At 52.9% G+C, this 22,954-nt stretch overlaps 7 protein-coding genes across 7 annotated transcripts; 3 read left to right on the plus strand and 4 right to left on the minus strand.

The window, feature by feature from the left end:
• Positions 1–69: 69 nt before the first annotated feature.
• On the minus strand, positions 70–1,654 carry J3D65DRAFT_646669 (mRNA cap methyltransferase-like protein; the record flags this gene model as incomplete). The annotated part of the gene is made up of 3 exons (XM_066802291.1): positions 70–104; positions 157–1,511; positions 1,599–1,654. The coding sequence occupies 3 exons, from the start codon at positions 1,652–1,654 to the stop codon at positions 70–72; spliced, it is 1,446 nt and encodes a 481-aa protein (XP_066653683.1).
• Positions 1,655–2,045: 391 nt separating this feature from the next.
• Positions 2,046–3,995, plus strand: J3D65DRAFT_629545 (26S proteasome subunit RPN7-domain-containing protein). The gene is made up of 3 exons (XM_066800751.1): positions 2,046–2,606; positions 2,663–3,483; positions 3,534–3,995. Exons 1-3 carry the CDS (start codon positions 2,148–2,150, stop codon positions 3,724–3,726), a joined length of 1,473 nt encoding a protein of 490 aa, XP_066653684.1. The 5' UTR covers positions 2,046–2,147; the 3' UTR covers positions 3,727–3,995.
• A 535-nt stretch (positions 3,996–4,530) lies between these two features.
• Positions 4,531–6,100, plus strand: J3D65DRAFT_555663 (pyridoxal phosphate-dependent transferase; the record flags this gene model as incomplete). The annotated part of the gene is made up of 3 exons (XM_066797238.1): positions 4,531–4,942; positions 4,997–5,793; positions 5,846–6,100. 3 exons carry the CDS (start codon positions 4,531–4,533, stop codon positions 6,098–6,100), a joined length of 1,464 nt encoding a protein of 487 aa, XP_066653685.1.
• Positions 6,101–6,700: 600 nt separating this feature from the next.
• Positions 6,701–12,512, minus strand: J3D65DRAFT_629552 (uncharacterized protein). The gene is made up of 2 exons (XM_066800752.1): positions 9,033–12,512; positions 6,701–8,984 (listed from the first exon to the last, which is right to left on the minus strand). Exons 1-2 carry the CDS (start codon positions 12,142–12,144, stop codon positions 7,015–7,017), a joined length of 5,082 nt encoding a protein of 1,693 aa, XP_066653686.1. The 5' UTR covers positions 12,145–12,512; the 3' UTR covers positions 6,701–7,014.
• Positions 12,513–12,984: 472 nt separating this feature from the next.
• J3D65DRAFT_430486 (uncharacterized protein) lies at positions 12,985–14,437 on the minus strand. The gene is made up of 3 exons (XM_066796187.1): positions 13,982–14,437; positions 13,796–13,919; positions 12,985–13,742 (listed from the first exon to the last, which is right to left on the minus strand). The coding sequence occupies exons 1-3, from the start codon at positions 14,057–14,059 to the stop codon at positions 13,162–13,164; spliced, it is 783 nt and encodes a 260-aa protein (XP_066653687.1). The 5' UTR covers positions 14,060–14,437; the 3' UTR covers positions 12,985–13,161.
• Positions 14,438–15,940: 1,503 nt separating this feature from the next.
• Positions 15,941–19,341, minus strand: J3D65DRAFT_604387 (RSC complex subunit Rsc9; the record flags this gene model as incomplete). The annotated part of the gene is made up of 4 exons (XM_066798265.1): positions 15,941–18,135; positions 18,199–18,516; positions 18,649–19,181; positions 19,241–19,341. 4 exons carry the CDS (start codon positions 19,339–19,341, stop codon positions 15,941–15,943), a joined length of 3,147 nt encoding a protein of 1,048 aa, XP_066653688.1.
• Positions 19,342–19,589: 248 nt separating this feature from the next.
• On the plus strand, positions 19,590–21,174 carry J3D65DRAFT_629563 (uncharacterized protein). The gene is made up of 3 exons (XM_066800753.1): positions 19,590–19,801; positions 19,861–20,022; positions 20,079–21,174. Exons 1-3 carry the CDS (start codon positions 19,607–19,609, stop codon positions 21,060–21,062), a joined length of 1,341 nt encoding a protein of 446 aa, XP_066653689.1. The 5' UTR covers positions 19,590–19,606; the 3' UTR covers positions 21,063–21,174.
• The last annotated feature ends 1,780 nt before the right edge of the window (positions 21,175–22,954 follow it).

The raw sequence follows: 22,954 nt of genomic DNA on the forward strand, positions 1-22,954 counted from the left end.
ACTGTATCGTGTCTCGTGACAATCATTGGCGTTTAAGGTGTTGTGATCACCAATCCTTTCGGTGGATGTTTAAACCTTGTAAAAGCAAAAGGCGTGGTAGAAGCCTGGGGACGCTGTCAGAAGGCGAATGGCCGTTTCTGGAAGGGTTGTACTCACTTGCTGCATCCATCTCTTCGGCGCTGATCAGCAAAGGGCCCCGATCCCGGCCTCGCACTCCCATGCGCTCACTAAGGGGACCCAGGACAGGATCGCCATTCTCCTCATCCCAAATCTCGTTGAAGGGCTTGCGGTACTGCAGCTCTAGGTTGTAGTCCTCTGCCAAGGCACGGAATGCCTCCCATGGCACGACGTATTCCGGAACCTCCTCGACGGCCTCTTCCAGGAAATAGAAGTACTTCCAGCCAAACGGGGGCCTGAACACACCGTCCGGGGGTGTCTTGCCTGGAAACTTGACTCTGTAGATGCTGTTGCCCCACTCCACGCAGTCTTCTTCGATTTCCCCGTTTTCCTTCTCTTCCTTGTCTGCCTCTGCGGCTGTTTCCTCCTTCGGCGGGTCATCAAGACTTTTTTCTGGGTCCCAATCGTCGTCGTCATCTGCCGCCGCCGCAGCCGCCGCCGCCGCCTCTGCTGATGGTCCATTGGTAGTCTTTGACGCTCCTCCATGCTTCTTGTGCCATTCTTCAACCTTGGCAGAGAGTACATCCGAGTTTGGAATGACACCGATGAAGCGGCCGCCTTTCCTGAGAGCTCCGGCGACATTCCGAAGCATACCTCTTGCTTTGCGCTCGTTTTCAAAAGCGTAATGCATGCAGAACATCATCGAGACCACGTCAAACCCGCCTCCACCCCAACGTTGGCTGATCCCGCCACCCTCAGGGCCGACGCTGGGGTCAATGCCAACATCTTGCACGATGGGAATATCACCAAGCCATTCTCCGAACCCATCCTTGACGAAAAACTCGCCTTGAAACATGCGCTGTGGTCGGCCTCTGTTTGGACGTCTGGACATTTGGTTGTATCTGTCCCGGGCTTGATCGATCGAGACATCAGCGGGATCCACGCCGACGTAAAGGTCCACTCGCTTGGGTGCCGATTGCCATTTCTGCAAATCCCCACCCTTTCCGCAACCAACATCTAGGACGAGGAGATTCTGCCCATAGTTGTCTTCTCCCAAACTCGCATCTGGAGGCGAAAACTTCTGGATGATGCAGGACTTGACCCAGTTGTTGAAGCTTCTCAACCCTTTGATCTTGCTGTCGGTCTTGCGCCACTCGCGGCCACGCTCTGGCACGGCATTGTAATGTTGTCTGACGACGTCATGCACGCCTCTGGCAGCGGCGGCAGCCTGCTGTTGTTGCCTCAATTCGCGCTCGCGTTCTTCCTGGCGTCTTCGTGCGGCATCGCGTTCCGCTTGCGTGATTCGAGCGGCACCGCCCGGGCGTTTGAGCTGACGGGGAGGTGAGCGAGAGGGAGAACGCGGTTCTTCTTCTGGTTCAGGGTCCACTGGGTCTCTGGGCTCGGACGGAGGCGGCCTGCGATCTACTGGACGGCGAGTACGAGCTCCGGCTCCAGGTCGCTTGCGGGGCGGTGATCTTGACCGTGAGCGCGATCGGGCGCGTTTGCTGTTTGTTGCAGGGAACCTTTCTCTCGGCATCTTGATGGTCTGATGAGTGGCGGGAATGAGCGACAGTAAGGTGTAGAAGAGGTCGGCGTTCCTTTGTCAAAACTCCAGAATGTAGCAGCCGAGAAGGCCTGTCTTGGTGGGTGACGAGCAGCGAAGTTTGTGGAGCGGCGGAAGTCGAGAGAGATTGGCGGAAGCAGTGGCGGATAGGGAGGTATATAAGGTAGGGTATTTTGTTTGAAAGAGGGTGACCTGGGGTCGGATGGTCCACCTACAAGTAATGTAAGGTAATGAAGGGTGACCAAGCTCCCGGATGGAGGTTGAGAAGTGAAAGGTGACGCCGGCCGGAGTAACGCCGCCACGGAGAGCTTGGACCCACGCCGACTCTCCGACCTACCTACGACCTAGCCCACGGCAGCTTCAGGTCATCGCCTCTTACAACACCAACACCTCATCCGCCCTCCTCTTCGCACTCACATCTTCCATCTGTCCATTTCACCTGGCCGACGCCTCCACTCCGGCCACAATGGGAGACGTTCAATACGCCAAGTACCCCAACCTGTCGCTCTCGCAGCACATCTTCCACATCACCAACCCGTCATCCTCCAAGACCACTCAAGAAGCATCCCTCAAGACGCTCCAAGATGTAATCAAGGAGCACAAGATGGCGCCGCTCTACCGGCATTTGGCGCACCCGTCAGAGGGTATCCTCAATGCCCCCGGCGAAGGCACCGCACAGCAGCACGTTCGACCACGGCGAGCTTCCTCCAGCATAGGCACGCTGCTGGCCCCTACCAAGCAGCCGGCGCTTAATGTCACATTACCATGGGATGAGAAGCTCTACGAAGAGCTGCGGTCGGACAACGAGAAGGAGTTGGAGGCGATTCAGAAGGAAGAGGATGAGGCCGTGGAGAAGGCCGGTGAGACGGAGATCCAAACGGCAAGAGGAAAGAGGGCCGAGTTCTGGACGCGTGTAGGAGACAAGGTCGGCATTCCTAAACTGTGGCTATGGTCTCGAAGCTAATATGGACGCGTCTACAGGACAAGGCAATCGCGGCTTACGAAGACGTCTTTGAGAAGACTGGCATCCTCGGCACCAAGATCGACCTCGTGCTCGCCATTGTTCGCATAGGCCTCTTCTTTGGCGACAAGATCCTCGTGAAGAAGTCGGTGGAGCGCGCCACCGCTCTCGTCGAGAGCGGCGGTGACTGGGACCGCCGCAACCGCCTCAAGGCATACTCTGGTCTCCACTTCCTAACCGTCCGCAACTACAATCAGGCTGCTCCGCTGCTGCTGGACAGCTTGTCGACGTTTACGAGCTATGAGCTCTGCAGCTACTCGGCGCTCGTCATTTACGCCGTCCTGGCTGGTTCGGTCTCGCTCAAGCGCGTCGACTTCAAGTCCAAGGTTGTGGATGCTCCGGAAATCAAGGCCATTCTCGGCGACGGAGAAGACAAACTCTCTGCGCTGACGGGCGCGCTTTCGTCGGGACCAGCTGCCGGCGACGAGGAAATGGGTGACGGACAGGCAACATCGGCATCGGTCGCGGCGCCGGCACCAGTCAACCTCACGACGCTTGGGCAGACGGGACACGGCGCTGAGAGCGAGGCGCAGATCGACTTTGGTCCTTTGTCCAACCTGGTCAACAGTCTATACCAGGGCAACTACAGCAGCTTCTTTGTGGCTCTGGCGGCGGTTGAGGAGAAGTTTCTCAGCACCGACCGGTACCTGTACGAGCACCGGCGTTGGTACGTGCGGGAGATGCGTCTGCGGGGCTACCAGCAGCTCTTGCAGAGCTACAGGGTTGTGGGTCTGCAAAGCATGGCCAATGACTTTGGCGTGTCGGTCGACTTTCTCGATAGGTAAGCGCAACAGTCGAGTGGTATGAGGTGGTGCTAATCAGGCGCGACAGGGACCTGGCCAAGTTCATTGCGGCGGACAGAGTACCGTGCACGGTAGACCGAGTGCGCGGCATCATTGAGACCAACAGACCCGACGACAAGAACAAGCAGTACAATGACGTGGTCAAGCAGGGCGACCAGCTTATCACGAAGCTGCAAAAGTACGGACAGGCCGTCAGGCTGAGGGGCAGCGAACGGGGCTGAGGGCGGCCGCGATCAAGACGATCCAGGACGGAGAGGGTAGGAGCAGAAGAGCCAACAGCATGTAGAATAATGGCTATCGCATGCATGCATGCAAGCAAGCAAGTGAGCAATGGCATGGTGTTTTGTCCAATCTACTCTACCAACGGTGCGGGACCCGTTAGCGGAGCGGGACCGGAGGGAGCGCGGGGATGAGCGTGCGTGCCCCAGTCTCAGAAATAGTTGCGCGAGCCGCCGGCGGGCGACGCTTGGAATTGATTTTTTTTAACCCACGTCTCCCCTCCACCCTTCCCGTCGCCCTCTCAGCTCGTCGTCGTCGTCGTCCTCGTCGTCATCCTCGTCCTCGCCGTCGTCGTTGTCGTCATTGTCTTTCGCTTCTTCTGTCTTCTTCCCAGGGTCCTCTGTTGCGAGATACGCGAGAGCCGTCCTATTCCGATCAGATCATTACCATCACACGTTACGGACGCGGCCGACATATAGACGTATTCGATTGCCACAATGAGCGGAATTGGCGGATTGGGAGCGCGCCGCATGGCCTCAGCCTCGTCGGCGCAGCTGACGGCGGGCGCTCGTTTTTGCCTGTCACGCTCCGCAGTCACCACCACAGTCGGCAGTACGTCCCACACCCGACCCCACGTACCACTCAGGTCGACAGGGGTCCTTGCCTTCGACCATGACATTCGCTCCTGCTCTGAGCCGCTGCTGAGCCCGAGTCGTGCTTCGTTCGTGCTTCGTGCTTCGTGCTTCTTTTTAACCACCTCCACAGCTGCCTCGCTTCTCTCCTCCCCGTCCTTCTCGCGCCGTACCATGTCCTCCACTCCGACCATGAAGTCCCTCAACATCGACAACATCAACCCCCACATTCGCGCCGCAAAGTATGCCGTGCGCGGCGAGCTGGCTGTCAAGAGCGAGGAGTACAGAGCCCAGCTGGAGCGCGGCGAAAGGGGCAACCTGCCCTTTGACACCGTCATTGCCGCCAACATCGGCAACCCCCAGCAGCTCGACCAGGAGCCCATTACTTTCTTCAGGCAGGTCGCCAGTATCTTGGAGAACCCCAAGCTGCTCGAGCACAAGGACGTCCTCGTGAATGCCCTGGGATACAAGGAAGACGTCATCGCAAGGGCTGAGAAGCTGCTCAAGGCTGTTGGCAGTGTTGGTGCTTACAGTCAGAGCCAAGGTGCTCCGGCTATCCGGGACGAAGTGGCCAAGTTCATCGAGAGTAAGACTTCTCCTGGTACTTCCATGGCCCCCATCAAGTCCTAATCGAGTGCAGGGCGAGACGGCTACTCGGCGGATCCCAAGAACATCTTCCTTAGTAATGGTGCCTCCGCTGGTGTCAATGCTCTCCTGAACATCATTTGCGCAAGTCCCAACACCGGCGTCCTGATTCCCATCCCTCAGTACCCGCTCTACACCGCTACCCTCGCCGTTCTGAATGCCACCGCCGTGCCCTACTACCTCGATGAGGCTCAGGGCTGGGGCACCAGCTTCGCCGACATCAAGGCGTCGTACGAGAAAGCTATCTCCAATGGCACAGACGTTCGCGCCATTGTTGTCATCAACCCCGGAAACCCTACCGGTGCCACTCTCTCCGCTGCCGACATTCGCAGTGTGATCGAGTTTGCCGCAGAGAAGAAGCTCATCATCATGGCCGACGAGGTGTACCAAACAAACGTTTTCACTGGTCAATTCATCTCGTTTAAGAAGGGTCTGCGTGATCTGCAAAAGGAGCAGCCCGGCAAGTTTGACCAAGTGGAGCTGGCGTCGTTGCACTCCGTCTCCAAGGGCATGGTCGGCGAGTGTGGACACCGCGGTGGCTACTACGAGATGGTGGGCATCGACGAAAAGGTCCAGGCCGAGGTTTACAAATACGTGAGCATTCAGCTCTGCCCGCCCGTCATCGGTCAGTGCATCGTGGAAATGATGGTCAACCCGCCCAAGGAGAGCGAGCCCAGTTACCCCTTGTACAAGCAAGAGTACGACGGCATCTTCAAGTCTCTGCACCAGCGTGCCACTGCGCTGTACCAGGCTTTTACCAAGATGGAGGGTGTAGAGTGTGGTGAGCCTGCGGTGAGTACTCCAAACCCTACATCAGTCTTGACTCACGCTAACGGCCAACCAGGGCTCCATGTACCTCTTCCCGACCATCAAGCTTCCCGCCAAGGCCATTGAGCAAGCCAAGAAGGAAGGTCGCCAGCCTGATGAGTTCTACGCCCTGCGCATGCTCGACGCCACGGGTATCTGTACAGTCCCCGGCTCCGGCTTCGGTCAGAAGGAGGGCACGTACCACTTCCGCACCACCTTCCTGGCACCCGGCACCGAGTGGGTCGGCCGCATCGTCGACTTCCACAAGAAGTTCATGGACGAGTTCAGGTAGGTCTTTGCCGATAGAACTCGAGCGAAAATGTTCCGGGCCACAGTGCAAATCTAAAGCCTATGAGAAGCGCGTCAGCATCTCAAAATAGACGAGGAAGAGTCAAGAGGAGGGAGAGAGAAGGACAAAAGGATTTCTGGAGTTCGGCATGAGTTGTCCCGAGCATCCTGGAGCTTTCACATTTTTTCATTGGTTCGGAGAATACCCGCTCTTGGCCGCGGTCGACTTTGACTGCCCATGGCGAGAGCACAAGGTTCTGACTTTACTGTTGATGGCCATCTGTTGACGACTCGTGGAGTTTGCTGTCATGCTTGCATTGAAAAGCACATTCAGATCTTGCCTTTGTAGCATCCTGTAGCATCCATGCCGGTTGGCCTTGTCCTACGCTTGTTCATACCAGGACAGCAGGAAGAAAACGCCTGTCATCGACATCTTCAAGAAACTCATCTCAGACTTACCAAAGACTATCCGTAGCTCATTCGGTGACCATTTCTTGAAGTGACCATTTCTTGAAGCATGACTGGTGAGACTTTCTCCTTGGGTTCTAAGGCATGCCCATCCTCAAATCGCAATTCACTTTGCACCAGCTCCCACGCACTTTGTGCACATTCTGAGACCATGTATTGCGCCTGGGCAGCTACATTTCTCTTCCTCTATAAAGTCTAGTATCAAACAAGAAGCCAACAGGTCAGTGGGACCATATCCTCCCCAATCCTGAGCGAATACCACATGTTGTGCACTATGATGCCCCCCAAGTCCGAATACCCAAAGTGGAGAAGAAGTCGCCCAAGTCGTCCTGTACTCGTCACGCTTCGCCGCCGGAGCTAAGCGGAGAGCATGGAGAGTTACGAATCGCATGGTCGTCCGTATCTTACATCATAACAACACCTGACCAAAGAATGGTTCGAAGAAAAGAGCTAAGACGGCTGCTGTTGCTGCTGAACTTGCGGCTTGTTCAGATCACCCTCTCGACTCTGCCGCCCTCGCACAGATCCGCCGCCGCGACTTCTGCCTCCGCCACGCCGAGGGCCCTTGGGCGCGCTCATAGACGGTGCCGTGGAAGTCTTCGAGGCCGGCTGGTCTGCTGATTTGGCCACTACGTCGGTGCCGCCACCGCTTTTGGTGGTCTTCGAGGTGCCACCAACCTTGGGCTGGCTGTCGACGTCAGTTGCCTTCTTGCTCTTCTCTTTTGGTTGCGGTCGTCGACTTTCCGCAATCGAGTCGCCTCTCTCATTCTTCTTTGCCGAGCGCCCTGCGCCTGCGGCAGAAGAAGACGCGTCGGTAGCGTCTTTTCTTTGGACGTTCCCTGCACCGACGTCGCCACCGCCACCTCTGCCCCCTTTGTTTTTCCCCTTGGAACCCTTCTTCTTTCCCTGGTCCCTCTCAACGGTCTTGTTCCTCGCTGCCTCGATCTCCATGACCCTCCTACTCTCCTTATCCCACCATTCCTGGAACTCTTGCTCTTGCTGAATCTCTTGAAGGCTGCGCTTCGCCGCCGCGTCTTTGATCATGGCCTTCTCGGCTGCCTGCATCGACAGAATCTCCTGCATAGACAACTGCAGGGACGGTTCCGACTGCTGCACTTGTTGAATGTGGCGGATTGATTGCGGCGGCTGAGATACAAGGGCGGATTTGTTGATTGCAAACCCCTTCCCATTAGAAGAGGGAGCTGAAGTGAGCTTTGTATTATCGTTGGACACGTGGGAAGATGATTGGGGGCGTTGAGGAGTTGATGGCGTCGGACGTTGTGTTTGTGTCGGAGAAGTTTTGGCCTTTGCGGCTGGTCCGTCCTTCGCAATTGTTTGACGCATGGTCAGCTGAGGAGTATTCGGCTGGCTAGTCTTCTGCTGGCAAGGAGAAGATTGCGTGGGTGTTTCAATCGGAGGAATGGGAGACACAGCCTTGGTGGCCGGAGATTTCATCTGCCAAGGGGACGTGGGTTTGGTTCCTTCGAGTGCGCTTGCAAGATGCGATGCGGTGACATGTTGCTGTTGCTTCTTGCGCTCCTTTTGTGACAGCTTCGCAAAAGATGCCCCTGCGCCTCGATCCTCCCTCTTTTCCTGGGCTGAAAGGGCAAGTGAAATATTTGAGGGCTTATCAGAGCTCTCGGCAGACATGATGGCCTTCAAGTCCAGCTTGCTCGTCGACAAGGAGGCTGTCCCCCAAGGCTTATCAGGTGCCCGGTGAGATGGGGTGCTGGCCGAAGGGAATCCATCGTCCGCCAACCACGAGCTGTTTGATTGTATGCTGGGTACTATCGCTGGAGTTGCTTCTTGATGCTTGCCCGATGGAGAGACAACTTCGTGGTCCAGCTCCAAAGTTTCTGAGGGCTGAAATTTCGACGCGACACTCCCACTTGGTTCACCGGCCAAGTCTACCTCGTCGTCCATGTCGAACATAAGGTCCGCGGTTGCGTTATTCCCTTCGGCCGACGGCCTAATTGACGGGCTATCTGGGATGATCTTCGTGTCTTTTCCTGACCGTCTGCGGTACTTTTGCTGGAGGGGAGAACTCGACAACTCGTCCAAGCTGCCAGGCCTGAAAGACATTGGTCCTCGACCAACGTCCTCGGCATATTTGTTCTGGAGTAATATTGCGTCGACTTTGGCTCGTCTCCGACGGTCTATCTGTTCTGCCAGACCCGGGTACTTTTCCAGTAGAAGAAACTCGGCCCTACCACTTCTTGCGAATGGCATGTACGCCAATTGATTTTCGCGGACAACTTCATCCAGCTCGACCAGAAGGTCGTCATCCAGTTCGTCGAGAACGCCGGTCTGAAGGACTGCTTCCAAGCTTAGGCAGGCGTATTCGAGTGCCGCGTCCTTGAACTCCGTCACAGCACACGGCGAGATGGCATTGAGCAGTTGGCAGACGTTGCGCACAGTAACTACAATCAATTAGCAAGAGCTAAAAGGTGACGGACTTGCACTCTTACCATGACGGCCAATCACTTGTTGACAGACTTGAGACAGTCTATCCAACATGAGCTCGTTTGCGACTGACAAGACATCCATGATGTGGTCCAGGTACTCGTTTAGAGCAAGAGCCTCTCCGAGATTGTCTGAAACGAAGTCGTGGAAGATCTCATCGCCAGCATCTGCATATAAATAGTGCAGGACAAGCTCAAAGATTTGTTTGTCAATATGTTCCAGGTCAACCTTGATGGCTTGACCAGGTTCCGACCGCCTTCCTTCGAGCCATCGACCAGCGGCGCGGCCTTTGAAAAGGCCCTCGAAGAATGGACACCGCTGGACCATTAGCGCACTGTGGACCGGAATTTCTCCATCTGCAAGTTGCACGATGACGTCCGCATCCTCGAAGAACGCATCGTCTTGAATGGCGTGTTGCATATCCTGGGTCAAGGATCGTCGAGGTTTGATCATTTGGCGTGCTGCCGGTTCCAACTGCTTCAGCTCCAGCTTCGCTGCCAATCTCATCAGCTCTGTCCGGACTTGACGGTAACGCAGCGCCATGTGTGGAGACTGTCTCGTATAGTGCCAAAAGTCGACCACATTGTCCGTGTAGGCATAGAGGACGAAATTGAACATAGTCAGCGAGTCCGCGCCGTGCAGAGTCATTGCAACTCGGCCAGATTCTTCTATACTGAAAGACACCAAATCTCCAAATTGCGGATCCGAGAGCGTGTGAGAACCAGATTTCCGAAGCGCGGACAACGCTTGCCGCAGGACCTTGCTGCGACTTGCAATGATAAATTGATGGGCTGGGATCCGAGCATCGGCGAGTGATGATGCAACTACCATGTCGTACTCCGAATCTTCTTCCGCCCACTTGATAGCATCTGCAAGGTCTTGGTCAAAGTCGTTCGAATCCAGGGCACGTCTGATGAGATGGTGAAATCCAAGAGACTTCTCATGATTGGGAGAGTCCGAGCTGTTGGAATGCACATCGACTCCCTTAAACCAATCGTTGAAGGGCAGCAGGGGCTGGATGTCTTCCCAAAGAGCTTGCTCATCAACCAATACTTGTTTTCTCGTGACGTCACAGTCCTTGCGGACAGCGGCATATGCACCAAATGCAGAGGCTCGGACGGCGACGACTCTTGTAAGGCCAGGCACACGCTGAAACTTGTAGTCTTTCGGCTTGTAGTCACCAGTTCCAGAGGCCGTTGCATCCTTGATCTTGGTTCTTTTGACTCTGCGCCAAACGGTGCCGGCATCGGTGGTGAGAATAATAGATCCATCTTGGTCAACGTCGACATCGCGCGCGGCCATATGGCCCTTCTTCAAAGACCATATGCGGTAAGGCTGGGATAGAGCGCCCCGGATTTTGCTTGGGTTCGTCGTAGATGTATCTCTATCTTGAGCTGTTTCAGAGCGCTTGTTGACAGTGACGGTGTAAACTTCTCCGGCTGTAGACATGGCGCAAATAGAATCTCCTCCGGAGACAATCTTGCAGATTTGGTTGGGTTTACTGTCGTACTTTGTGGTAAGGAAGCTCGACTTGAGGAAGTGGTTTGAGAAGCCATCCAGAGGGAACGATATCTTCGCATAGCCGTAATTTGCAAAGACCCAAACTTCGTGGTTTTCTAAAAGGCAGGTCGTGGCCCTGTCGATGGCGCTAACTGACCTAATGGGCGAAGTGAATAACGAAGCAGCGACACGACGTGGAGTGACCTGGAATTGAAGTGATCGTGCGTCGGAGTCGACAATCCCTAGTTGGCCTTCGTTTTTTCCGAACGTGTAGAGAGCAGACGAGGTATGCGTCACCGAGTGAAGTCTTGAGGCAGCGACACCTGTGACAATCTCCTTTTTCAGGGGACCAAATATCTGTCGCGGCAACGTTTGGATCGGCTCCTCATCTTTTACGGCGGTCCTTGGCAGACTGTATCCTAATTGCCCGTACGCATTGTTACCCCAAGAAAAGATCTCCCCCTCGTCCGAAATGGCTAGCGTGTGGTTTTGGCCCAAAGCAACCGCGAGAACCCGCTTGTGTGCAAGTCCTCCTCCTTCGATACACACAAACTGGAATTGGGTTGTCTCAGTGCCTGTTCCGAGTCGACCACCGGGTCCATGGCCGCAGATGTACAGATTCGCCACTGGATCTGAAGTAATCACAGCCGTGTGGAGCTTAGAAAGCTGGACGTCCTGGACGACCAATGGGGTGCTTCGAATGAAGGTTGGGAGATCAGAAACCATCAGGTCATGAGAATTTGGGAGCTGTCGTTCAGGATCTTCCATGTATTGTCTCTCCAGATGCTCTCGATAAAATCGCTTGAGAAGATGGTCCGGCCGCCGGAGAACTGGACGTTCGGGGTGTTGCCTATCGTCCTCATCGCCAAATCCCAGTGTGACGTTCCTGTTACTCCCGAACATGAATAATTCGTCCCCAGCAATATCCACCGATGGCGCAAGTTTCCGTCGAGCCGGTCGGTCGTCATCTCCAGAGTCTTCGTACATCCAGGTTTCCTCGTGGTCGCCCTCGTCCCCACTGCCAGTCCATTCATGGAGTTGAGGGCGCAAAGTGCGGTCCTTGATGGTAGTGGCGAACAGGTCCAACGGTCCGTTGTTTTCGCGATCTTTGATTTTCACAAGTCCGCCAGCATGAGCAACCACTCCGCCGGTACCATGACCAAGCGCATCTTTGACGTCGCGGTCAATGATTGCGCGCGCGATCGAAATATTGCCAAAGTAAAAAGCTCGATGCAATGATGTCCAACCGTTTTCGAAGTCTTGGGCGTAAAGGTCAATCTGAGGATGTTCCAAGAGCGCAGTGGCGAAATCGAAGGAGCTCTCACTGGTCGAAGTTGCAGCGTGGTGGAGGACGGTCAGACCGTTGCCATCCTTGGAATTGATATCTGCCCTGGTCAACGTGATGAATCCTCTGTATCTGGTCGCGAGGTCCGCCTTTGGCCGTGTCATCATCGTTGGGCTCGTTCCTAGACTGCTTGGGCTTTCTAGGCTGGTGGCGAGATTGGATGGGCCAGCGCTCCGTCTCGACGACGGTGGCGCGCGAAGATTGCCTTCCAGCAGGTGCCGGAAGTTCTCGAGGTCATCTTCGAAGTAGTATTTCCAAAGATGTCCACTCATGTGCAGCAACAGATGTTGGAGACGGGCTTCCGTGTGCTTCGGCGATGAGGCGACCTGGCTATGACTGCGCAGAGTCAAGGCGATTTAAAGGTGCCTGGATGCGAAGCGCAAGGAAGTCTCCAGGAGCGAAGAGGAGCGCAAGAAGACACTCAACAACGGGCCAGTGGCGGACGCGAACGGGTGCAGGTGGGGCAGCGAGCGGGACGCGATGACGAGGTCGAGAACGGTCGAGGGGCTTCGGGCGCGGTGCAGGCAGCGAAGACTGGAGGCGGTGGTCGCTTTGGTGAAGCTGGTTTGCAGTGAAATTGTACAGTCGGGGGCAGGCTTTGAGTCTGGCTGACGGGTGGGCGATTTGTGGTGGACGCGGCGGGCGGAACGGGAGTCGATGAGATAGGATGAATAATGCCGCGGATGATGTTCGCGGGACAATCGAAACGCGACCAACAATCCAACAACAACAGTCTTACGTCTGTCACTTTTACGTCGACCACAGACGTTTCTCATCCGTCTGTCCGTCCATCTGTCCCTTATACCTGCCACCTCGACCCGGCCAACGTGACTGCGACATGCTCCAACACGAACGGCCCGCCAACATGCTTGGCCGATGAGGGAGAAGAGCTCCCACACGTGCGGCCGCCATTTGGCACAGACTCGTCGACATGACGTCCTCAGGCTTGGTCCTCTACGTTTCAATCAATCAATCGATCCGCCTCCACCCTCCGGTCCGCAGCGTTCAGCCTCGGCCATGTATCTACAACAACCCCGCAACATCGCGTCTGGAGCGCGGAGACAAGGCTGCAACATGCACTTCACAATGATCGATTGCGCGGAATTGCATGTCGAATGATATTTTGATTGGATTTGATACACTGCTTGTACAATTTCTGTCGCCGGGTGACCGGAATTATTTACGAAACAAGACCCCATATTACAGAGAAAAGGAATGACGTGGGGATAAGCGCGTCCGCCAACTCTTACGATCCCATTTGCGCCCTGGCTTCAAAGTCGGATTCCAGTTTACATGGCCATCAGCGTTGCGACAAAGGCCGCAAACATGGAGCCGATGGCGATCGTGGTCTTGCCGGAGCCGCTCGTGCTACCACTCGCCGAGGCAGACGAGGAAGAGGTAGCCTGCGCAACCTTGATGCCGTAGCTGGTACCGGTCGACACAACCGGCGTAGCAACACCGGGCGAGTTACCAGCAAAAGTTGTGGTGTAGACCGAGGAAGCAGTCGTGGTAGCCGTGCAGGCAGACCAAGTAGTCCAAGGGGCGTTCGTGGACCAAGGTCCCGAAGTCCAGCCAGACCAGGAGCTAGGAGGGCATGCAGAGCCTCCCCACCAGTTAGTCCAAGGACCGTTGGTCCACGCGCCAGAGGAGCCAAAGGCACCCCATCCGTTCTTGCCGTTGCCAAAGGGACCGACACCATTTCCAGGAGCCCAGCCCGCAGCACCGACGCTGCCACCATTGGCGTTGGCCCAGGATGACCAAGCCGAAGGCCAAGCGCTGCCGCCAGACGTGACGGCGAAGGTGGCTTCAGGGGCAGCAGTGATGGTGACACCGTTGTTCACGCAGATTTGTGCGATAGCTTGGTAGGCGGCTGGTCCAGAATCATTAGCGTTCCTGCCGAGTCCAAGGGTACAAGCGCCTTACAGTTCTTGTCCGAGTCACTGCAGCTGGAGGAGCCGATGCAAGTGTTGAATTCGTCGATGGCCGTGGTGTTCTTGCAGAGGCTGGAACCCTGGTTCCAGTCGTTCCACTTGTTGGCGCAGTTGTTCTGGCGGTGTGTGTTAGCAAAAAGGACCCATTGTCAGACTTTTTGGGATGTCAAGGTCATACAGCGCAGTTCGCGGGCCATGCAAATGCTTGGCTGGCCATTGAGGCCACGGCAGCGACGAAGATGGTCTGAGACTTCATTTTCAAGTGTGGGGTGATTGTTTCTGTTCTTGTTGTTCTTGGAGAGAGAGGCAGAGAGATGGTGATGGGGCAACAAGAACAGAAGAGCGGTGTAATTACTTATAGGAAAAGAGGCCCAACGGAGCCAACGTCATTAGACTGACAGGCGGTTGCAGGAAGAGACGTCGCTGACGCGCTTACCGGACGTCGGCTGCACTGTCAGCGAGGTGACAGAGAAGGGTCAGCCCTATGTCGGACATGGAGGAGCGGGGAGCCGCTAGACGCCAACAGTGAGATTGACGCGTGTTTCCTGGCCAAATTGTTTAGTTTGTGGCCACTGGTCCAGCCACCGACACTTGAGTAGCCAGTCGGCCGAGTCGTCGACGACACCAGCCACCCTCCAACGACGACGTCAAGTCCCTGCGCCTCTTCCTGCTGACTCTCTGGCACCTTGACAACAAGACGAAATGCATCCTACTGGCCCCTGGGTCATCTCTTGCGCTGTTGGAGACTTGACGGTTGAGCTTGCAACACCACTCACGACATTCCTACGGCTCCCTCGGCCACTATTCGTCTTGTCGCCTCCTCTTCTTCTGCTGCACAAGGAAACTGAAGAGTTTCCGGCAACCCAGGTAGCGAGCGCGGAACTCGGATCGTGGCAAGCACCGCTTCAATGGCTCTGGATCCGGTCCGGATAGCCGTTGGTCCGCTTCTTGGATGGCGCCATGACGAAATCTCTGAGTGGTTTTTTCTTTTTCTCTCCATCTCCTCCGACGCGTTAGTTGGGCACTTTTTGGGGGAGGGTGGCTTCGAAGACACAGTGCTGAATTGCTTTTACGCGATAGTCTAGGCTGGGGGTCGGGCGTCGGTATTGGTGTCCCTGATGATTGATACCGCCTCTGGCTGATGAGTGCGTTGCGCTCTGCAGCGTACGTTGCTTTTGATCAAGTGATTTGCTCTTCCTCGCCGCCTCATCATCCAAACCCTGGTCATCCGTCGCAGAAGTGCCGCGATGCATCCCAAAGAAGATATTGGATATCGACTTAATGACATTAGACATCAGACATTGAGATATTGTTTTTTTCATGACAAGCTGCGGATGAAATCCTGGAAGACCTTGAAGATTCCCGAGAACGCGAGCAATAGTCCACTGTGCTCCCATGGCGCTCATCATGCTTGTTACATCATGACACACTGATTTACGATGGAAATAGGCAGGCGATTTGGCCTGTGGCCATGTGGGCGCCATGGTGACGAATGCTCTCGCCATGGTGACGACTGCCAAAGCGGTGGGCAACCGGCTGATGTTTTGCCTAATCTCGGCGGTGATACAAAGATGCCGTGGGACTCGACTGTTGAGACGACAGCATGGACGGCTATGCTACAAAGGGAAGAAGAGGAGTGCAGTCAAGCATTGCCAGCGGGGATCTCACCTTGCATGCCCAGCTTCTAGCTCCCGCGACTCCATTTGGCACTGACGCGGCCGCTGCAGACTGTCGAGGGTCAGTTGACCGTATGCTGAGCACAGAAATGTCCATTGATTTCTGGGGTCTATGCGAGTGCTTACAACATAAAGCTCCGTCAAGCAGACACAGAACCGTCATGGTGGAAGCTTTGGTCCCTGCATGCCGGTCAAGCGGCACTAGCACCAGCCACGCGGGCGGATCCATTCCAGCATCCCTCCAGTCGATCCTTTCACCCTTGCACGACCCGGCAGACCGTTGATGTGCAATTGATTCTACTTGCGTTGCTCTGAGCCTCATTTCCTGGGTATGCTGAAGTCATCTCTGAGACGCCGATGATCAACGCCGAGCCAACCCTCGTGGCTCACACTTCTTTCCGAGTCCTGGCCTTGGCCACCCTTAAAAACGCCACCTCTATCATACATGTGTCCCATGCTTTTCACCCGTCGACATCTACGACTTCACATATCAAGTCGTGGAGAGCCTCCTTGAGCGACTGATTGTGTGCCATGACGAAGAACAACTCCTCCATGACCGGGGCGAAGGCCTTTCGCACCAAATTTTCTCCCTGCACGCTGACTGTTTTCTCGCCACCGCCGTCTCCGGCATCAACGTCAACGCCCGCCTCCGCACCCCGCCCCGCAGAAACCACGGCCAAGCGTCGAGCGAGGTTGCGCAGGACCATCACGGATCCCCCCGAAAGACCTTGCGCAACTGTCAGTCCATCGAAGGCCGTATTGAGCCATTTCATTTCGCTGAGATGATCCATTCGGGTCCCGTTGAAACCGACATGTCGTCCGTTGGATGGTCCATAGGGCCCGTACGACGCTTGTTGGGGATGCTGGTCGGTCGTTCGTGCTGGCACAGCCGAAGCTGCGACAGACCGATTGTGTTGGTTCCGTTGCGGGGCCTTTTCTGAGCCGTCTGGCAAATGCGTTATCACGTGTCTTGCAACGTCGAGAACGGCCGCTCCTTCTCCGTTCCTCGAAAAACGCCGGCAGCCCCCCCAGAGACAGTCGTATTTCTTGTCAGGCGTCGCGCTCTCCTCTTTCACCCCGTTTGTTGGCGAGTCCTCCACATGCCATTTGCCGTTGGCATCTTTTGAGCATCCAAGATGCGTCGACAGGACGTGGTCCCACATCTGCTTGGCTTCTTTGACAAATTCGCCACATTCCTCGCCTCTTGCTTTGGATCCATCCGAAAAAGCCGAGTCCGAAAGCCACATGCATTTGATGAACGGTCTGTTCCGCAGATCCACCGGGATAGTCCTTGGGCGTATTCCCTTGATTGTGTATTTCGATGTGCCCCCGGAATTTACAACCTGTGCCGATGCTGTGGGAAATGTCGTCGAGACGTTGGTAATGAAATCTTTAGCGGCCATCAGGGGCTTTGGTGGTTTTCCCTGGTTTGCCGGGGGCGCATTGCTGCCTGGAGTTGAGGGAAGCGAAGATGCCTGATGCTGGGCTTGCGCTTTCTGGATTGGCCCGTTGAATGCTGCATTGTATGCTGTCCAGAGGGCGATCTGGGTTATTTCACCGCTCGGGTCCTCCTCAAAGCATGTTTTCAGCCTGTGAAGCTTGTCAGATCGTTTTCTGGGACATTTGGCAAAATTCACGTACCACTGTGAGCTGCGGTCAGGTTCATCAACAGCAATCAGCTGGTCGATCACCGCACCTGCAAGCTTTGCTGCCGTCTCAGGAGCAGGAGGCGGCGCTCTCGCAGGCAATCGAGATGGAGCGGGCATCCTCGTGCTTTGTGCGTTGTGGAGCAGCAGCCGTGTAAGCACTCTGACCAACCCCTCAATATCAACGCTCTCAGCCAGGGTTGCGACGTTCTCGGTTGTAGTCGTGTAGAGGTAGAGGAAGTCCAGACATGCCTCTCTAAGATGCTCGTCCTCTACAAGCATCCATTCGCATACTTGTTGGACAATCCGAGTAGGGATGCCTAGGAGCTCGTAGCTTGGGCTTGCACTCATGGCTATGCGCGAGAGAGCACGGAGAGAAGTTATGATGAGCGCTCTGTCGTTCGAGTCTAGTTGTGCAAGGAGCGTCTGGTAAAGAGGGTGATCGGAGTTGATGATCCAATACCTCGTCAGCTGTTCCGCAATCTCCAAAGCGTAGTGTTTCAATTCCACGACAGAAGCGCGGCGCGGGAGGTTGAGGGCGATTGTGATGAAGTCTCGGATCTGCGGGAGCTGGGAGACGTAGTAGGCGTTAGCGTCAAGCATGACAAGATTCCGGACGACCAAACCGGCCTCGTGGATGCGACCAAGGGCTTCGCTGAAATCCTTTGTTTGGACTTCGTCGTCTGTCAAGGCCAAGAGCGCGTGTGAGTGGATCTTGTTCAAGATATCCGACGTTCCACTGATTCCATTCAGTGTGTCGTTGCGCTGCAGCAAGGAATCATCCTCGACATAACATATCTCCCATCGTACGCCATAGAACAAGGTGCTAATTTCAAGCAACCTCTCTACGAGTGCTTCGGCCAGGCCAGGGAAGCCGTCAAAACGATACTTGTCGCCGCGCTCGTGGGATATTTTTACGAGATGATGAAGGGCATAAGCTTCCTCCTCGACGTTTCCCGACTTTAGGGCCAGAAGGGCACGAATGTATATATTAGGCCCAGCGAATCCAGCTAAGATGGCATCCCATTAGTCACGACCTCAACTTTAAGGGTGAGATTACTTGGTCGACTTACTGCCTGGGAGCATCATCCCTTTATTCGGGTAGGACAGTCCAGACTTGCGGCTGGCAAGCTTATTCCGTAAATTACGAAAATAGTCGGGGTTGTTGCTAGGCGTTGTAACCGGCTTCACATTGGATGGGAGCACCGGCTTCGGTTCGTAATTGGCGATCAGACTCGTGATATTGCCACTGGTGCCATGGACACCATTCTGTTGTGAGTAGGAGTTGGTGGCTGGAGTTGGGGAATTATGATGGCCGCTCGATCGAGTCTGCCGGGTTGCGCTCGCCTCTGGCTGGAAAAGAACCCGCTGTGGAGGCGCATTTCGGAGAGCTGTATGTCGACAGTCAGTCGAATATCGGTGTGCAAAACTTGCGGTAGTGGACAAGAGAGCAAGTTGCACGGAAGATAGTCATCTGCCCAAGATGTGCAGGATGAGCACCACCACGAGCTTCTCTTACTCACCTCTAGTAACCCTTCCACCAGTGCTGCCGGGCTCATCAACGTCCATCTTGTCTTCCTTCGGGGTTTTCTGTTCGTCGTCTTCCGACTCGTCGCTGTCTTTTTCCTGGCCGTTTGCCAAATTTTCCGATCCGCGCTTTGTCGATCCAACAAAGTTCTCCTTGGTGCGCGTAAGCAGATCGCCTCCTCTGGCAGATACGTCTTCCAGAATCTCCTTGGGCGGAGGCTCCTTGCCGTGGAAGTTTGTTATCTCGTAGGCGCTGCGCTGTCGGTCAGCCTCGCGGGCACGGATGCGGTGGGGGATGCAAGGGCGTACGCACGCAAGGTTCTTGTAGTAAATAGTCTTGATCAGAAAGGCTTGTGTGGGGGGGTTGGCGTGCGAGGGGAGGAATTCAGCAGCAATCCTCCGCCATGCTAGCCTGTTGTTCTTGGTATCGGAAACGCGATCGTACCCGCCTTCTTCGCAGACGCGCTCGTAGAGGCGCAAGAGGTTGATTTGGCGTTGGCCAATCTTGGGGTCGCGCTCTAGGGTTGTGCTGCGACACGAGTGAGCGGTTGACCCAGATGGCGTCGTGCAGCAAAAGTAGAGACGTACCCTCTGGATGCGTGATAGTGCTCAAGCCTGGTGAGGAAATCGTCGTAGCTGGAGCTGGAAGATGTGTCTGTGGAGGGTTCGCGCGGTCTGGCCGGTGCCATGGTGATGGGCGAAACGAGCAAAGAGGGCAGGTCTCATGCGCGGCGCGGTGACAGGCCCGACGCGCACGATCAACGGGACGTGCAGCACAACGGATCCGGAACGAGTTACGAGAGGTCCCAGTCTTGGTTCGGTCGCTTCCTTCCTTGCCTGCCCGCCCTCGTCAAGCATGCCCCTTTGGGACTAGCCCGGACTCTGCTCGACCTTGGGCTGTGACTTCAAGGAAATCAATCAATCCATCCTCACCTCACCTCACTCACCATCGTCATGTCCTCCTCTGTGGCCACGCTCCCTCTCCTCAAGTATTCTTCTACCGCTCAGCAGTCGGAGCCCTTCAACTGGGCCCACGTTTCCTCGCCCGATTTACTCGTCGCCTTCGATTCCCTGCAACCTGCTCAAGACCAACATGGCGACTTTGGTCCTGCTCGACTTCTCAAAGTAGTCCGAGGAGCTGAGCTGCTGGTACTTTTCAAGAGCTTGTTGCCATTGTTTGCGTGTGACCAGTCTAATTGTCTGCGCAGGAGGCGGTCGACATCGTGCGCAACGTTCAACAAGCAGATGCTGTGCTTGCAGACGCGCGGAACAGGAACCGCCATTTGCGCATTCATGAACTTCCCATTTCGGCCATGATTCGTCCAGGCACGCCCATCGTGGCAATCAAGTACAGTTTGCCAGATGGAATGGTGTGCCTGGCCGTTTGCGCATCGCCATTTGCTTGCCTTGTACTAACTTCACACAGGCGAGAAGATTTCAACTGAGATTCTCATCTGAAGACGACTTTCGGATCGCTTACGACGTCATTTACAGAGCTGGGATACAGATCTCTGAAAGCCCTGCTCTGCCAAAACCAGCCAGCCGGGCTTCATCTTCCCACTCTGTTCCCAACTTCAGTTCATCGCTTCCCCCCTCTTCACCTCCAAAGGTAGATGTTTGGCACGCTCGGCAAGAAATTCGACGTCCAACGAGTTCGGCCCTCTCTGTATCTCAACTTCCGACCATCGTTGAAAGGCCACCTTTGCGGCCATCTACAGCGCCCACTGCTGATCTTGGACGTCCTGGCCAGATGCCTCCCAGGCGTGAATTGCCTTTTTCTCGCCCGCCCTCCAGTTCGACGCAATCTTTGCCTGGGTCAAGGACAGCCTCGAAAAGAAAGACGACACCAAACCAGACTCCAATTGATGACATCGACCAGCATCGGCGCACCAGTGCACTCGCTTCTTCGGCAAATCTGCCACCTTTGGTGCCACCGAGACTTGCACACCCTTCCCATGGAGACACTAACTCTTCAGCCACCACAGCACTCGGAGTGGGCGGTCCCGATCTTGAATCGCCCCGCCAAATCGAGCAGAGCCTCCAAGGCATGAGTGATTCATATTCGCTTCAGCAGCATCGCCCGCGCTCGTCCTCTACGGCTATTGCCTGGCAGGGGCGCCCAACGAACGTCAATGCGGTGTCGAGTGACCAAGTTGGATCTGAGCACACCGCCCCCCCTGATTCTGGATCAGTCCTCCCTCGGAGTATCGACGGTCAATCAGCAGCGAGACCCGGCTCCATGGCATCTGCATGGGGCGCTAACCTCACTGCATACTCGAGCCAATCTGTACAGGACCGAGAGCACCAACTAGACGACATGTTTTCGCACTGCATTCATGATGACAATTTTTTGCTTCTTTGTCAAGATGTTGCTTCTCGTTGGCACCGACTTTATCTGGGATTGATCTAGGCCAATTCCCTTACTTCATATTCGAGGCTCATGGTTGTCTACATACTCTAGGTGAGAGGAAATTAGTTTTAAAAGACACTATATTAACTTATTATATTCTCTAGAAGCTACTATTATAGCACCTTTTAGAGTAAATTAATACTAACTACTAAGAATTAATAATTAATAGATAAGGAGTTTTAATTTTTACTTTATTTTATTTATATAGTTTAATAACTATTATAGTATATAGTAGAGTAAGTCTTATATTTATTTATTTATTTATCTAGTTTAATATCCCTCTTAAGTATAAGACTATAAGAGATAAGGATAGATATCCTAGTAGTTCTATATAGCTTATATATTATATATCCTATTAGGTTATAACTATATTAGGAGTATATATATATATATATATATTACTATTCTTTCCTAGGTATTTTTTTAGTAGTTAAAATTAGATATTTAGATATTCTAGGCCTAGCCCTTATAGGAGAATTACTAAACTAGTAAAGTAAGTAGAAATAAGTAAAACCTAAAGGAGTATAAGTTTATAAAGGAAATAGTTAGATTTTATAAATAGGGGAGTAAAATATATAAAGATATAGATATATTAATATATATCTCTATAACTCCTTTAAGAATTAGTTTATATACTAAATAAATTAACCCCTAAATTTCTTACTAAGACTAGTACTATCTAAAAGAGTATAGTTAATATACCTAAGGCTCTAACTTTTAGCTCCTATACTATATATACTATTATATAGCAAGGGGTAGAAGGTTATAAGAAAAGGGTTATAACTTTATACCCCCTATACTGCTATAAAACCTTATCTAATTAGTATTACAGCGCCTAGTAGAGTGAATCAATATAGACTACTAATAATTAATAGGTAAGGAGTAAGAGTAGTTATTATATAGTCTATATAGAATGACTATCTACTCTCTAGCTAGCTAGAAATAGCTAGTATATATATAAGTAGTAAATACTAAGTGCTAAATACTATAAAATATAAAGGGATACAATCTTAATCTATACTCCTACCCTCCTAATTATTTACTATCTACCCTCTTAAACTAAATCTACCCTCCTATAAATTATATAAGCAAGGGGGCCTATAAGTAGTAAAATTTTTACTATTCTCTCGCGTTATAATCTACTACCTAGTATTTTATAAAATCTTATTAACCTTATTAATACTAGTAGTAGTAGTAGCGGTTTTAGTAGTAATTATAAGAGAACTAGAAAATAATAAATGACTTACCTAATTAAGACTAGATATAGGGAGGGTGTATTTAGTTTAAGAGGGTAGATAGTAAGTAGGGTAGTATAATATCGTATAGATTAAGAATTTAACCTAAATATAAACTATATATATTATAGTATATAATACTCTACTCCCTCCCCCCCCATCCCTCCTAGTAAGTAATATCCTTAGTACTTAGTTAGTCTAACTAGTTAGTAGGTATAGATTTAGGTATTATTTATAATAGTATAAGACAATATTATATATATTATTAAACTTACTATTATCTATATTATAGAATACCTAATCTAGTAGGTAGTTAGTCTAGTTTACCCTAAACTAGAGCCTCCTATTAGCTAATATTTAGTAGCCTATAATCTCCTCTACTTCCTAATTAGTATTCTTATTCTTATTATTATTATCTTATAAGGCTAGGCTACTAGCTAGCTATTAGCTAGGTAATAGGTTATTACTAGTAATAATAAGGTATAAGATATTAAATTTATTATAGGTATATAAACTAGTAGGTAGTTATAGTATAGCCTAGTTACTATATATATTAGTAACTTAATATAGACTATTATTATAGAAATTAAGTATAGTAGGATAGCTATAAAGTATATATATATAATCTATATAGATATATATATATTTACCTAGTTT

Source organism: Phyllosticta citribraziliensis (genome assembly GCF_038025025.1).
Source record: "Phyllosticta citribraziliensis strain CPC 17464 chromosome Unknown J3D65scaffold_8, whole genome shotgun sequence".
In the NCBI taxonomy this organism is placed as follows: domain Eukaryota; kingdom Fungi; phylum Ascomycota; class Dothideomycetes; order Botryosphaeriales; family Phyllostictaceae; genus Phyllosticta; species Phyllosticta citribraziliensis.